Genomic DNA, 13716 nt, shown 5'->3' with positions numbered 1-13716 from the left:
ATCGTGGAACTCCAAGCTTCAACTCGCTTGGAATCTGAATTTCAAATGGAAAACTAGAAAATAACCGTTCTAACGTGTGAAGAACTGAGCTGAAGTAAACTGCTTGGCTGGACAGCTACATTTGTTGGGGAATGTTTCTGTGCATGGGGAAAGGAAAGCATTACTGGATATCGTGATCTGACAACTCAATGTTCACAGAGTATTATGATGCTGCTAAAGGTAACAAAGAGAGCACTCAGCCAATGCCTGCTCCGTGGATGAGCAGTGATGTAACCGACATCTGCTGATTAAGTGGCCAGACAGTCAGACTGCCTCTCAGGGACAGTCGGTGCATCCAGGGAGGGAAGACAATGTCCCTTTTATGAGGGAGTTTTCGACAAACCACAGTGGGGACTGTTAACTAGTTAGGCTAAAAAAAGAAAATGGTGACATATGGCAGTTCTGAGACAGTTGCACAGGGTATTTGACATTTCTTTCTTTCTTTAATTTTACATGCATATTCCGCTTTACATAAAACGTCACTGAGGACTCACTCATCATTGAGAAAAGGTAAGAGTAGCTTTTAACTCTGGTATTATAATCTATAGCAGCAACAAAAAAGCTGCTCACTACTGCATTGAAAAGCATGGGGTGATGAAAACAACAACAGTTCAACTGAGCTGAACTTTTCTCCAAAGGCTCAGATTTCTAATCCCAAAATAGATGTATTGATTGATTCCAGGGAGGAGAGATGGGTGGAGACTTGATTTGCAATAGATAGCCTGCACTAAGCACATCCCAAGGACACAAATCAGGGAGCCCTGAAAAATCTCATGCAGCTCTTTCTTATGTCCACGTCTTAAATCACAATTGAGATGATCCCCACCTGTTGTTTCACAACTCCCTGATTTTCATCCTGTCATGAATGTTTTGGGTGGGAAAAAAAAAGAATTTCAATATTACAATTCATGTGATCTGAGAGCACAACACACGATCAAAATGTAAACACAAAGAGGGATTCAACCTATTGTATCCCCCCTCCCCTTCAATTGATTAACAAGTATTTTAATACAACCAATCCAAGATAACAACAACCAATAATGTGGTTTGTTGCTGTCATATTCATTGTAAATAAATCTCGAAGAAGTGCACATTGTTCTGTAGGACTTGGACGAAGCAACCGTTCACACTACTCGTACAATCTGACAGCAGCAAGGCAGCAAAGACTGAGAACCTCACTGTGACATCGTCCCTCTGCCCTGCTCCAGAGATTTGAAGGGAGGCACTGAATCCCCTATCAGCAACTGATGGCGCCCTCTGGAGGCTGCACGAGGAAGGAAAAACTGTCCTGTGAGGATCATTGTACTGTGAATGTAAGACTGTGAAAAACACGATGAAAGAAGAGCATAAATCCAGAAGGAAATCATGGTGGCTCACAAACTACAATATCATCTCTTCATTGTGTCATGTGAGTTTGGGTCATGGCCTTTGTCACATGGCCTGTTCCCTTCCCTTTATCACTTCCTCCTGCTCTTCAAAACTGAATTGCAGAAGATTTGACCGTCGGAGGCCAGAAAGTAGACAAAAGAAAACCCCTTCATATACGCTACTGTATTTCACTATGGGCATTTATGGCTCAAGTGTGAGCAGAACATGACGTCACTTATACATTCAGCAGAAATGCTGCAACTAGGACATCTCGTAGATAAAATAAAAACTCACACTGGCAATGGGATGGCCCATATTTGACTGCCTGCTTTTGTAATTCGCTGAGTCTCCACCACTATGCAGCAGATAGCTGAAGACTAATAATGGTGCTCAGTTGCCCCACGTTTGATCACATGCAGGGATTAACCAGTTACACCGCCATCATGACAGAATATTTGTTCTGTGATTTGTATGCACTTTGATCAATAGGCTGAAATAAAATCTTCCAAGTGGCACCACTCTAAAACACTGAGTTTACAGTAACCAGAATAATTAGGTGTGAACTGGCAAATGGAAAGTTGTTGTTGTTGTTTTTTTACAAGCTCTGACTCAAGTGAAGCTGAGTGAAAGTCATATTCAGTCATATTTTCCTAATGTCCGAGTGTGAAATTGTGACTGAAGCCTTTCGTTTCCTTATATCAATATTGTGATACAAGACCAGATATCGTCTGAGATTTCAAATTTCCTTATATCATAATATAATAAGTGTTGCCATTGCTGGTTTTAAAAGGCTGCATAATAGTACCTTGATGTAAATCTCTGGTTATTATTTGCCTTTACCCAGTTAGTCATTATATTCACATTACTGATGATTATTTCTCAAAAATATAACTGTAAATATTTTGTGAAAGCACGATAGTCAACCGAACATTATCGTCGCAATAATGACGAATGTAATTGGTCAAAAATAACACGATAAACAATTATCTCCATATCCCCCAGCAAGACATGCAATCAATATTTATTGGAGATAGGGCTACGGTTGGTGCCGTCTAAGCGACTCTGTGTCTATATTTTTTGTCTTCAGAAGTGCACGAAGAAATTAAAAAATTAAAAAATCGTCAATCCTGCTTTTTACTTTTAATGATGATCATTTTTGGAATTTAGAATTGAAATGGTGACACCTCTAGTCTGCAGCTAAACATTAAGTCTATGATAAATTCTTTGGGATGATACTAACGGTTGGAAAATCTCACAAGCCAGCTGCGGAAAGGTAAACTCCTTTTACTGCATGATATCAGTCTGTAATGACTTCACTGCCACAGCCACACCTCAACCGTCTCAGGTAACGGCACACTTGCCCACCAGTCATCCATGAATTGGTGTTTGGGGGGGGGGCTTAGAATGTTATCCTTTTCATTCACAGCGGGACAGAACATGATACTCACACACGTCTCCCTACACATTTCTGACATTTGACACCCACCGACGCCACAACCGACTGTATAAAGCTGTCTTTTCCCCGGCCCCTGCATAAAGTCGGGGTGCACACAACAACATAAACACCTTCAGAATCCAATGCAAAAATGAAACGTAAAAGGAACGCACGATTCTGGTTGAGACAGTATAACAGAAAGGCAATTCTGTCCATGAAGCTCTCCCCAAGCAACATTTAGCTTCAATTTGTCTTACAGCATTAGCAAAGGCAATAAGGCCAAAACGACTCACTAAAGGCCTTACTTAGCCATCCACATGCTGACCATGAGCTGGAAAGCCCCCATGACTACCAACAAACAGCAAATGTAGAGAACCTCCACAGGGAAAAACATGTGAAGTAGTTTTTCCCACGACGTCTGTTCAATGTCCATAACAAGGGCTTTCAGCTGCTGGAAAATTGTTACCGTTATCAATCTGACTGCATGCATTGTGTATCTGAAATAAACAATGGCTTCCCTTTTATGTACAGAGCATGAGAAGAGATAAGAAAGGGATTTCAGGTTGATTCATAGGAGTTCCATACCCAGTAAATCCAGTGCATTGATCAATAGCATTTAGGGATGTCCCGATCAAGTCTTGTTGGCCCAGATTTCCTTTCCAGCCTTTAAATGCTGGGTGTCATCCAATCTGATACTTTTATTTACCTAAATGTTGATTAAATATGTATCTGAGCAACAGCTATAGCTTCTGAAATTCACACACCTTGTTTTTCCTTTGCAAATTGATCCAAAACTGAAGGTCCTAGTTCAAAGCTATTAAATAAACTATTCATAAACTTGGATTATTGAGATGATGGGGATGAAAGTTCTACAGGAGAATGTGACTGAAACGTGACGCAATCAGAGAGATGAAGTATCACTCTGTTGGATTTGTTGGAACTGCAGAAACGCTGATCTTTGGCCATGTACAGACATTGGCAGCAGAGAGCCCGTTGACCGAAAGTTTCATTTTGGCCTGTTATCAAGTTACTCATGGAATTAGATTTATGATCTGCCGCTTTCTACGTTTGTCATTTTAACTGGCAAATATGATTGCTAAAAAGCTAAAAATATTATATTTGTCTCAATTATAGACTGTATACAAGAAGTGGACGTAGCCATCGAGGCGGCACCAATTGTTCTGCGAGGAGGCGTTGCCCCCTGCTGGTCGGTAGAGAGAAGTAAAGTTTTAAGACACCTCCGCATTGGCTTCACTCGGCAGAACAATGCTGCAACACCAGCATGCTGATTAATACATTACAGTGGGAAGTCATTAGATGATATTAGCTTATAGCAGATATAAGATATCAGTGTATGTACAAGTAAAGAGTAATTGCAGTACAGAAATTATGTCATTTCTGTTGCTATAAAATATACAAGTAGTACTGACAAGTTCATTTATAAGCTGTAAATTGTTTTTCAAAGTATGTAAAAAAACAACAACAAAAAAAACATAAAACTAAAGAATCCGTGTCAAAATTGTTGTTTGTGTTTAAAGCGTACCTTCATTGACCCTTCACCTAGTCCCACACACAAAAGCAGTCTGGCCAATCATAGCTTCGGCCAGCGCCAATTAGCTTCTTCAAATGCATATTATAGACCCTCCTGTCTGCTTTGCTCTGAAATCACTTTTGCCTTTCTAAAATGTGTATAATATTTCTTCAGGGAGTGCAGGTAGTGACAGTGTGGGCTCCATGGTAAAGTAGCTGTGACTGCTTGATGGAGTAGCAGTGGTGGTCAGAGCTTAGTGATGAGTTAATTGGTGAAAATATTGTTCTAGATTTGTTCTAGAAATCCCAATAGATCTGCCCTAAAAATACAGTATTGGTTGACCTACATTTCAAGCTCACCTTTGACAAATGTGTGCCGTTATATAAAACGTTGGGCTGTACACACAAGCCAACCATAACTTGTAGGTACTAATGGTTACAAAACACTCTGAAGAGTTGTGACAGAAGTTGGCAATGCAGACACAAAACAATTATCGACCAATTTAGAAATTCTAACTGATATGGGGTACCTAAAAGTAATGTTTATATACTTAAAGTAACAGTGATACCAAAAATAAAAGTTCAGATTGGAGTCAGTAAACATCAACGGTGTTTATGACTTGAAAAAATATGAATATCAAATCAACAAAAAAAAAAAAAATCTTCTGCGGTTCTGACAGTTAACAAGTCAGGATTGCGTAAAAGTGCATTTGCGACTGAAATAGACACTGAAAGACTCCCTCTCTGGTGTTTCCTCCCATCAGGGAAATTAAACTGGCATTCTAATAAGCATACTGTTGATGAAAAGGCCATTTCTCAGTAAAAGGCAAAACTGTGCCTTTCCCAAGGAGGAGGAAAGTTGTCTGAAAAACCTTCTGTCGGACCAGAGAGGGAGCCACCCGATTTCCTGAGTCTTGCGTGTAAATAAGGAGCAGCTGGAACAAAACGTCCAACATTGCAGGGAGGCGTGGGACTGGGAGGCCACACGGGGAGCAGATGGGGGTGGTTGACGCCAGGGCCCAGTTGGTGTCTGTCTTTGTGCCGGCCTGCGCCAAATAAAGCAGAGGGCAGCACCTGATAGTCCAAGGTGCATGCCTTTTTAAACATGAGGGCACATGCGAACGTCACACTGAGTGATGAGGACATTCATAAACATAACCCGTTCATACTGCAGCCGACGCAAATCACTGACAATGCTTCTGTGCTGTATTTACTGCGTGACCTCTGGCTCCACCTGAACAACAGTGCTGCTCTATCCTTGTTTCTGCGGTGCACCTGGAGTAGTATAACACATGTCAATCTCGCTCGCTCATTTGCGCACTCACTCCAACAGATGGTCTACAGCACTTAGTGATGGTACAGTACAAAACTGTGTAAACAGCCTGGAACAGCCACTTAATTTCAGATGTTTTGAATTTGGACAAAACTAACCCACCACACAGTATCGGAAAAAACATACATACTGCGATTTTTGATTGTGCATTATTGCCAAAGGCCCTCAGCTGCAATGGTCGGTAGTGCACAATCTACTGTGTTACTGTTCTGCAACAAGCCACAGTAGTGTTTCCTATGTCCCAAAGACCTGCCAGTGTGTGAACACTCCCAAAGATTGTACATAATAAGTGGACGTTTGCCATTTTGAAGCCTCAAGTTTGGCACTTTGGCTGTCGCCATGTTGTTTTACTACCAGAAGTGACACAACAAGGTGATGCTAAGTACAACCAAATGCCGAATAGGCTTTGGTGTGTTTTTTTAGGCAACTTAAAAGTTCCCAATTTTTTAACTGAAACAACAGCGAAAAGGGACAACTCCCAGAACTCACTAAATGAACATCATGCTGTATTGAAGAATACTTGAAACTAGAGATTGAGACCATAAACTCATGTTTACTCGGGGAATAAATCAAGAGAGAAGTAGAGTCATTTGCTCATAGACTTCTATACAACCAGAGGAGTCGCCTCCTTATGGCCAGCAGAGAGAATGCAGGTTTAAGGAACTCCTGCATTTAATTCAGTTTTCAGACCCAGAGGTTGTCCACCTGGAACTTTAAAGGGATGTAGATTGACAGTTGTTTCTCTGAGTGTTGCCAATGTTTGAATCCGCCACCTTTTGGAGCACCTTATCCCTGTAGAACCTTGTTCATTTTATACTGCCTGCTCTCATAAATCCAAATGTAATCTCAGCCATCAAACGTAGCAGAGACAAGCATCATCTGTTTTACCCTGAAAGCTATTCATGTGATTTAATTAGGTCTCTTGTTAAGATACTATGCTTACAGAGCATTCTTGTTCAAACACCCACATTCCTAGAATGTGTATATTACACTTTATACATTTAGTCGCGCTCATACATTCATTTTACTACCTTCACACGGATAGAACGACTAACAAGCACATCGCCTGGAAGGCTCTAACAGAAGGACAACACACAGCCGGTATCATTCAGACAACACCATCTCCTTTTCTATAATTTCCACTTCTTCATAACCACTTCTTCCTCTTAACAGTCTGTTACTTAATCTCCTTGCATACATGTGTTGTGCAACCTCAATGACAAGAGCAACACAATTTCCCAGTTCAGCTAGACTTTTAAATATATTACTATTGATCGCATAACACTCAACCAACAACTCTGTGTTTATCAGTGACCTACAAATCTGAAGAAAACCGTTCTGTACATTTTTGATAACTGCCATCAATCAGTCTGCTTGATCCAGAACCTTTAGGTGCTTTGTTTGAGACACGTCTCGACATAGAAAGTAAAATAAGTTTATTTGTCATACTTAGAATGTGCTCCATCTTACAGAAAACAATAAGGCTGGGTCAGCCAAACTAGGTTTGAAGGGAATAAATCCAGATTCAAAATTAAGCAGTTTTCTGTTTACAAATTACATGTCATTTAGTTGACGCTTTTATCCAAAGCGACTTACAATCATGTTACATTCATAGACTGTAGACACAGCTACAGGGAGCAATTCAGGGTTAAGTGTCTTGCTCAAGGACACATCGACTAGGGCGGGCATTGAACCACCAACCCCCTGATTGAAAGACAGACCTGCTAACCACTGACCACAGTCACACTAATCTCAGTTTAGTAAATCCAAGTTTAAAACAAACTTAAATAGATCTTCATTTACAAAATGCGTGTGCTGTGTGGACCCACTTGTTGGCCAAATTAACTAAGCAATATGATAATAAAAACATTTTCCAATCTTCCGGTTCAGCTCCAGAACGGTTTCCTGGCTAAACCGGTATCTTGAGGGAAAATTAACAGCATAACACTATACTGGGTTGAGTCAGTTCCCTATATTCCATCAAGGAACTTAATTATAAAAAATGTAAAATAAGTTAAACCTCCTAAAGTGTAAGTTTAAAGTGAATACTGGTTTAAAGTTTTGGCGCAACATAATTAAATGTAATCTAGGTTTTGAGTAAAAACGAAAACTGACATTAAAAACAGGTTTAATTTGAATCATTCTTAATTCTAAGATAGTTTTAAACTTCGCTGCATCGTGATTTTAACTTATGACCATCTGATTTAATCAGGTTTTTAAATAAATACACAAGCCAGGAGGTTGTGCCTCTGTGGAGAAAAAAAACATATTCTATTCTCATTCTATCTGCCACAGTTATCAAATTCATCACCCAGGAATCTAATTAGGCAGGTGGATCCAGTAGATGTCAGTAAATAGGTTACAGCTAAACAAGTCGCCTGCTATCAGTCATGTATTGACTGTAGTTCACCGAGTACAGTGAAGGAAGGAAAACGGGAGCAAATTCAGTAGCTCTCAAACAAAGCGTCAACATTCAATTATGAGGTAGGAATAACAGCCATCTTCAACAGTTTAAAAAAGAAATGCAACGTAGTGGACATTGCCGTCTTCTGCTCATATAGTTAATTAACTTAATTAAATTGTGTCTGTCTTTACTGGACACACACGCGCCCAAACACGCGCCCGCCCGTCCTCTCCCGAGTGCCCTACTCACACCCGTCTTCTTTTAAGAAATCTGAATTAGGATGTAATTCAATCGATGCTCTATAGCGGAATAGACAGGTGCCAAATTAGTTGCCTCATTTTTTCATTCATTGTTTTTCCATTTATTTAATGCTCAAAATCTCCTTTCATCTTCCTTTGTTTTTTTTATTATTTTACTGTGAAAAAGTCTGCATGAATTACAAAGTAAATGGAAAGCAGAGACCTGTCTTCATCAGAACAAACCATATTCAAAAGGAACTACAACTTAAGAAGAGGCCCATCTTAGCAGGAGAGGAGGCCCTAACTTGACAACCAACCCGCAGGAGAGCACACACACACACACACACACCTGTAGCCAAACTGTTGGTCAGAGCGAGAGACATATTAAATATGGCAGCAGTGAACCTGCGTTGCATTTCAAATGGATACTATATGTCATGTCATATATGATGCTATAATTTCCTCTTAAAAAAACAAAAGCCCATAGTGGGGTACCACTTAGGATGACGAGGCAGGCCCATCTTACTTTGGTACGTTTGTTGAGCCTACTTCAAAGTTATCTCCATTGTTTAAGACTCAAATTGGGTTATTTACACTATATTAAATACAAAAAGGGAACAAGAAGTGATCAAACCCATTCAGAGCAACAAGTCTTCCCCGCTGAGTAACGCTAGTAAACAGAAAACTGACTCTCGGCGACACATGACGGTCGTCGTTAAGGTGAGGCCAAAATCTGACGCTAATTTTGAACGTTCCATTTTAAGTTAGCGCCGTTATTAGCTTCCGCCGTGTCTGTGATGTGCCGACGTTCAAAATGGACCGTTTGGCGACAAATGACATGTTCACAATAACTTAGCCAACCCAGAGACTGTTTAACTCCACTCTTTGTGATTCATATTAACGCTAGGTGCGTCATGGTTTGCCGCCGCTTCAGTTTTGGGGGTACTGACGCACACGTACTTAACGCTAACGAGAGGAGGACAAACACGCCAGACAAGTGAAACGCGACCGTTAATCCTCTGGTAGATAAATGAGATAAGAAGTGGGACACGGGAATGTGTGAGCGGCAGCTGTCTTACCATACTTGTTGGGCTCCCTGTTGTACTTCAGGATAGGCACCACAGCGTTGGGGTCCTCTTGCGGCTCGAACACGGAGTCCTCCCCCGCCTCTTTTTCCTCCACCGTGCCACTGCCGTCGCCAGAGTCCGACGCCGGGTCAGCGACGACCGCGTCCGAGGGCTCCCCCACGCCGGCGACCCCGACTCCTCTGTCAACCGGGACCACCACAAATCGTTCGCCCATGTCCCTGCCCTCTTGTCAAACTTTAAATGGAGGGGGGAAATAGCACGCCGTCCGGCTTCTTCTGCTGTTCACACTCCGTGAGGGCGAACACACGCTCACGGGCTGATCGGAGGATTGATTACAGTAAAGACGTCCCCGCCCTTAGCCTTCCCTCATTGGTTGAGAGGGCCAAGGAGCGCTGTCAATCAACCACAGCAAGCAAATCACAGTGCTTAAAATGCGTAAAGTGTGGAATGAGCGAGTTCTTTAAACTGTACATCAATTTTATATCTTTTGATATCTTTCCAATAATTACATTTTTTTTTCATTATAGAAAAAAACTCACTTCCTTAGCATTTCAGCTGAATATTTCCTCCAGTCATCAAATATTAACAAATACATTTTCTTAGTATGTTGTGGAGCGTAAACTCTAAATAAACTCTAAAGTACATATATGGAGATGGTGCCCTGCTGTCACAATGACGCACATGTGCAGGCATGTCACACTAAACTCATTACAAGTTTCTTTAATGTGGTCAAAATGATGGGCTAATTAACACTCCCTCTGTAAATCCCCCCACTATAAATAGCCTGCCACGGAAACTTAATAAATAATTCCAATTTTAAAAGCAGTGACGGTTTAGTCATTTGCCAACACCTCGCCATAACAACTTTGTTATGTTACAGCTTATAATAAATGGTGTGTCAATACCTCGGGATAGGATGACCTCTTATGTTCCAGGCAGGTTTTGACACATACAGTGACAGGCTTCAGAACTCCCTATTACCCAAAGAACACATTTTTTTCAGTTTGACTTACTGAAGCACAGGGCACTCCTTCAAACATTCCCCAAATTGTCTCTACACAACAATGGCATTGCCTTATATCTAAGCTTTTGAATTTGGGGCCGCTTGTCTTTTTATTTTGGGCTCATGAAAAACAAAAAACCTATCTGGTGCCCCACTTTAATTAATTGTTCCTAGGGAAAAGACCCATCTGTTGGACAAATTCAAGGGGAATCTGTTCACATGTCACTCTGATGAATAAAGTGAGAGGGATGAAAACATACCCTCTTCATGGGAATTACACAACTGCATTGTTAAATACAACAGGTTGTTAAGATATAAGATAAGATAATCCTTTATTAGTCCCTCAGTGGGGAAATTACATGATTTGCACTGAACAAGTGGAACACACCATAACAAAACCATTTACGAAGCAGCCCTCGCAATGGTGTCATGGTAAATATAAATATGGTTTAGCACAACACCTGTTGGCTTTTTATTTTATTTAATAAAAACAGCCCACACGAATGCAACTCACACATGAGTGTGATCAATCCATAAATGATCGAATTAATATTGTTGAAGTCATTCACTGAAATTGTCCTCAACCTTGCCAGTGAAGTTCCAAGATGGGACACTACTTATTGTTGTCAGACGGGTGACCACTGGTGGCACGGACCCTCTGGAATTTAAATAAAATACATTTAAATAAAATACATTTAATGACTACAAAGAGATGCAGAGATGCATAATGATAACGACAGGAGATGTGAAATGACTTAAAAGCGAAACAATATGACTGCTAAGCAATACAAAAGGACTTCAAAGAAATGCAAAATGACACAAAGAGATGCAAAATTACTGTCAAGAGACTCAAAATGTGCACAAGATACATAATGAAAGAGACAGAGTACAAAACCACTACAAAGAGACACAAAATGACTGCAAAACCAAACAAAATAAAGGAGACGCAAAACAACTATAGAAACAAAATGACTACAGAGATGTAAAATGACAACAAAAAACACAAACAATGTACAGTTTATTATTGCCAGAGACTGATTTTATTACTTGACACGCATTTCTACTCCTTCTTCAACGTTGCCTTCCTTTCTTTAAAACGGTTTCCGAACCCATCCGATTGTTGTGCGTTTGAACCATCTATTATTAGTCTCTCGGCTCGCACATCAACCATGTCAAATACTCTGCCATTCACTGTGGTTGAATTCCACGAGACTACTCAAGACAGTAATTGCTTGAAGGGTGTTACGTGGACATCTAAAATAGACAGCTGGCAGGACAGTTGGATGGGGGGGGGGGGGGGGGGGGGGGTGTTGAGTAAAAGTCAATTCAGTTTCGCTCCTGATGAAAATGACAAGAGTCACCAGAAAGTGCTTTAACAGACAGATGACAAATGAGGGGCTGTGCCAGTCACTTGTAATCCTCCATGCCCATGCTGCTTGACTTATCCGCTCCTAAACTCATCACCTCAGGTCAGGGGGACTTGCAGACTGGACAAAATGAAGTGCAGATTACTTTTCCTTTTTTTTAAGCTGGGTGTGGCCTTTACAGCACAACCACAGCTTTAAGTGTTGGGGATGACAAACGTCCGCCTTCATCTCTGAGCCGTCCTCATCATTGCCTTCGGTAAAACAGATGACGGAGATCCAATTCTGAAGAGAAGAAAGAAAAACGGGACACGTTTGTTCGGTCATTGTAACTGACATTCATGTGTAGTGTGCACTGTGACATTAAATAGATTTCCTACAGCAGATAAAAAGACATGGCCTGGTCAATGTATTTATTCATTTGTATATATATATATATATATATATATATATATATTTATATTACTTTGAAAAAAAAATTATATCGTAATAAATGCTTGAGTTTGATTATTAATTGGATTTTTGTCATTTCACTTTTGTCAGAAACGAGCAGGTTTCGTGCTGTTGACTGTATTTCGCATGATTAGACTTGGCTCATTAAAGTATAGATCCACAGTCTCCTCTCATCCATCTCTGTTGTCATAGAGACCGTCCTCTGGGAGGGAACTGAACAAACTAGCTGTTGTTGTCAGGGTGCTGCACTCGGATACATTTAGCCCTCTTTAATGATCTTTGTACGTTTCCTTTGCAAGTTGTACCAGTCTAATCGTAAAAACATGTGTAAGCTCTTTAAATACAGTCTCAGAACTGAAGTTATAATGTCATAAAACCTGCCGATGTCATTTTCTCTATCCAGAGTGGGTATAGGCTGATGGAGTCTCCTCCACAGCACCAATGGCGGTGGTTTACGGGAGTCTGCTTCAGCGGTGTTTGGGTGATTACTGGAGCCAGCGATGCGTACCCTGAGCTTCCGTGTATGTGGGTCAGCGCAATATGAAAGGGAAGCCCCCCCCCTCTGCTGTGTCATTGTGCTCCCCCTGTCACAAGAGACAGCGGTGGGCCACGGGCGGCACATCCCGGGCTCCGCAGTCTGAGCGTCCTCTCAGAGGCCTTGATGTCAGAGTGAGGAGCAGAGGCCCCAGCTACCACACCCACAGGCCTTCTCCTGTTTGAGGTTGACAAACGCGCATACATGGTAACACTGCACATGCACTCTTTGCTTTGTATTCATGAAATTAAGATTTCTCAGTAATAAAATCTAGGAGTTAATCTAGGAGAATAAAATGCTGCTGGGTGTGAGGAGATTCTATGACTCTCTCATTTATTTATTATTAAGCCTTTACAAATCTAATAGGATGAACCAGAAAATGCATTGACAGAAACAGTCACACCTTCTTTTATTTAAAATCTATCAATAGTTTAGAACCAACGAATACACTGTTATGTGGTTGTCAGCATATATAAGAACATTTCCAAGTGTTTGTTAACAGCTAACACTTTTGTGATGCTTCTTTAACTAAACAGATCATAAAGAGTAGGGATCATATACAATTGCATTTTTATACTAAAGTGTGTCTATATCTTTATTTATTTATTATCCCTGTTCTTCATGAGCAGACTCCATTAATTAATCGTTTCAGCCATTTTTCAAAAGGAAAAATAAAAAAAAATTCTGATTCCAGCTTGTGTGTTTCTTTTGTCCTAGTTGGACCTTTTCGGTTGAATGAACACATTTGAAGTAATCACTTCTGCTCTGTCAGGGTTGTTGGATGCTTCTTAGACTAAACCAGTCCTACCCAAAGACTTGGTTGGAACCTACAGATTTGATCAGGGTCTCCAAATAAATGTGCAGAATTTCTTAAATAGTCTTTTATGTAGCAGTGCACCTTTAAGCTGCATTAGGGAGTCAGAGT

At 40.7% G+C, this 13716-nt stretch overlaps 1 protein-coding gene across 7 annotated transcripts in view; it reads right to left on the bottom strand.

Annotated features, from left to right (window-relative positions):
• slc12a7b (solute carrier family 12 member 7b) overlaps window positions 1–9811 on the bottom strand; it is a 50317-nt gene extending 40506 nt beyond the window's left edge. For 5 of the 7 annotated variants that reach the window (XM_034560623.1, XM_034560624.1, XM_034560626.1 and 2 more), the window contains exon 1: window positions 9428–9756. In XM_034560623.1, the coding sequence (XP_034416514.1) occupies window positions 9428–9650 (223 nt within the window). In that variant the 5' untranslated portion in view covers window positions 9651–9756. Of the gene's footprint in view, window positions 1–9427 lie in introns of all 7 variants that reach the window. The other 2 variants (XM_034560631.1, XM_034560630.1) reach the window with 2 other exon arrangements.
• Window positions 9812–13716: the final 3905 nt, after the last annotated feature.

Source organism: Cyclopterus lumpus, chromosome 20, assembly GCF_009769545.1.
Source record: "Cyclopterus lumpus isolate fCycLum1 chromosome 20, fCycLum1.pri, whole genome shotgun sequence".
In the NCBI taxonomy this organism is placed as follows: domain Eukaryota; kingdom Metazoa; phylum Chordata; class Actinopteri; order Perciformes; family Cyclopteridae; genus Cyclopterus; species Cyclopterus lumpus.
The sequence above is the reverse complement of the archived record's forward strand: the minus strand, read 5'-3'. Positions and strand labels throughout refer to the sequence as shown.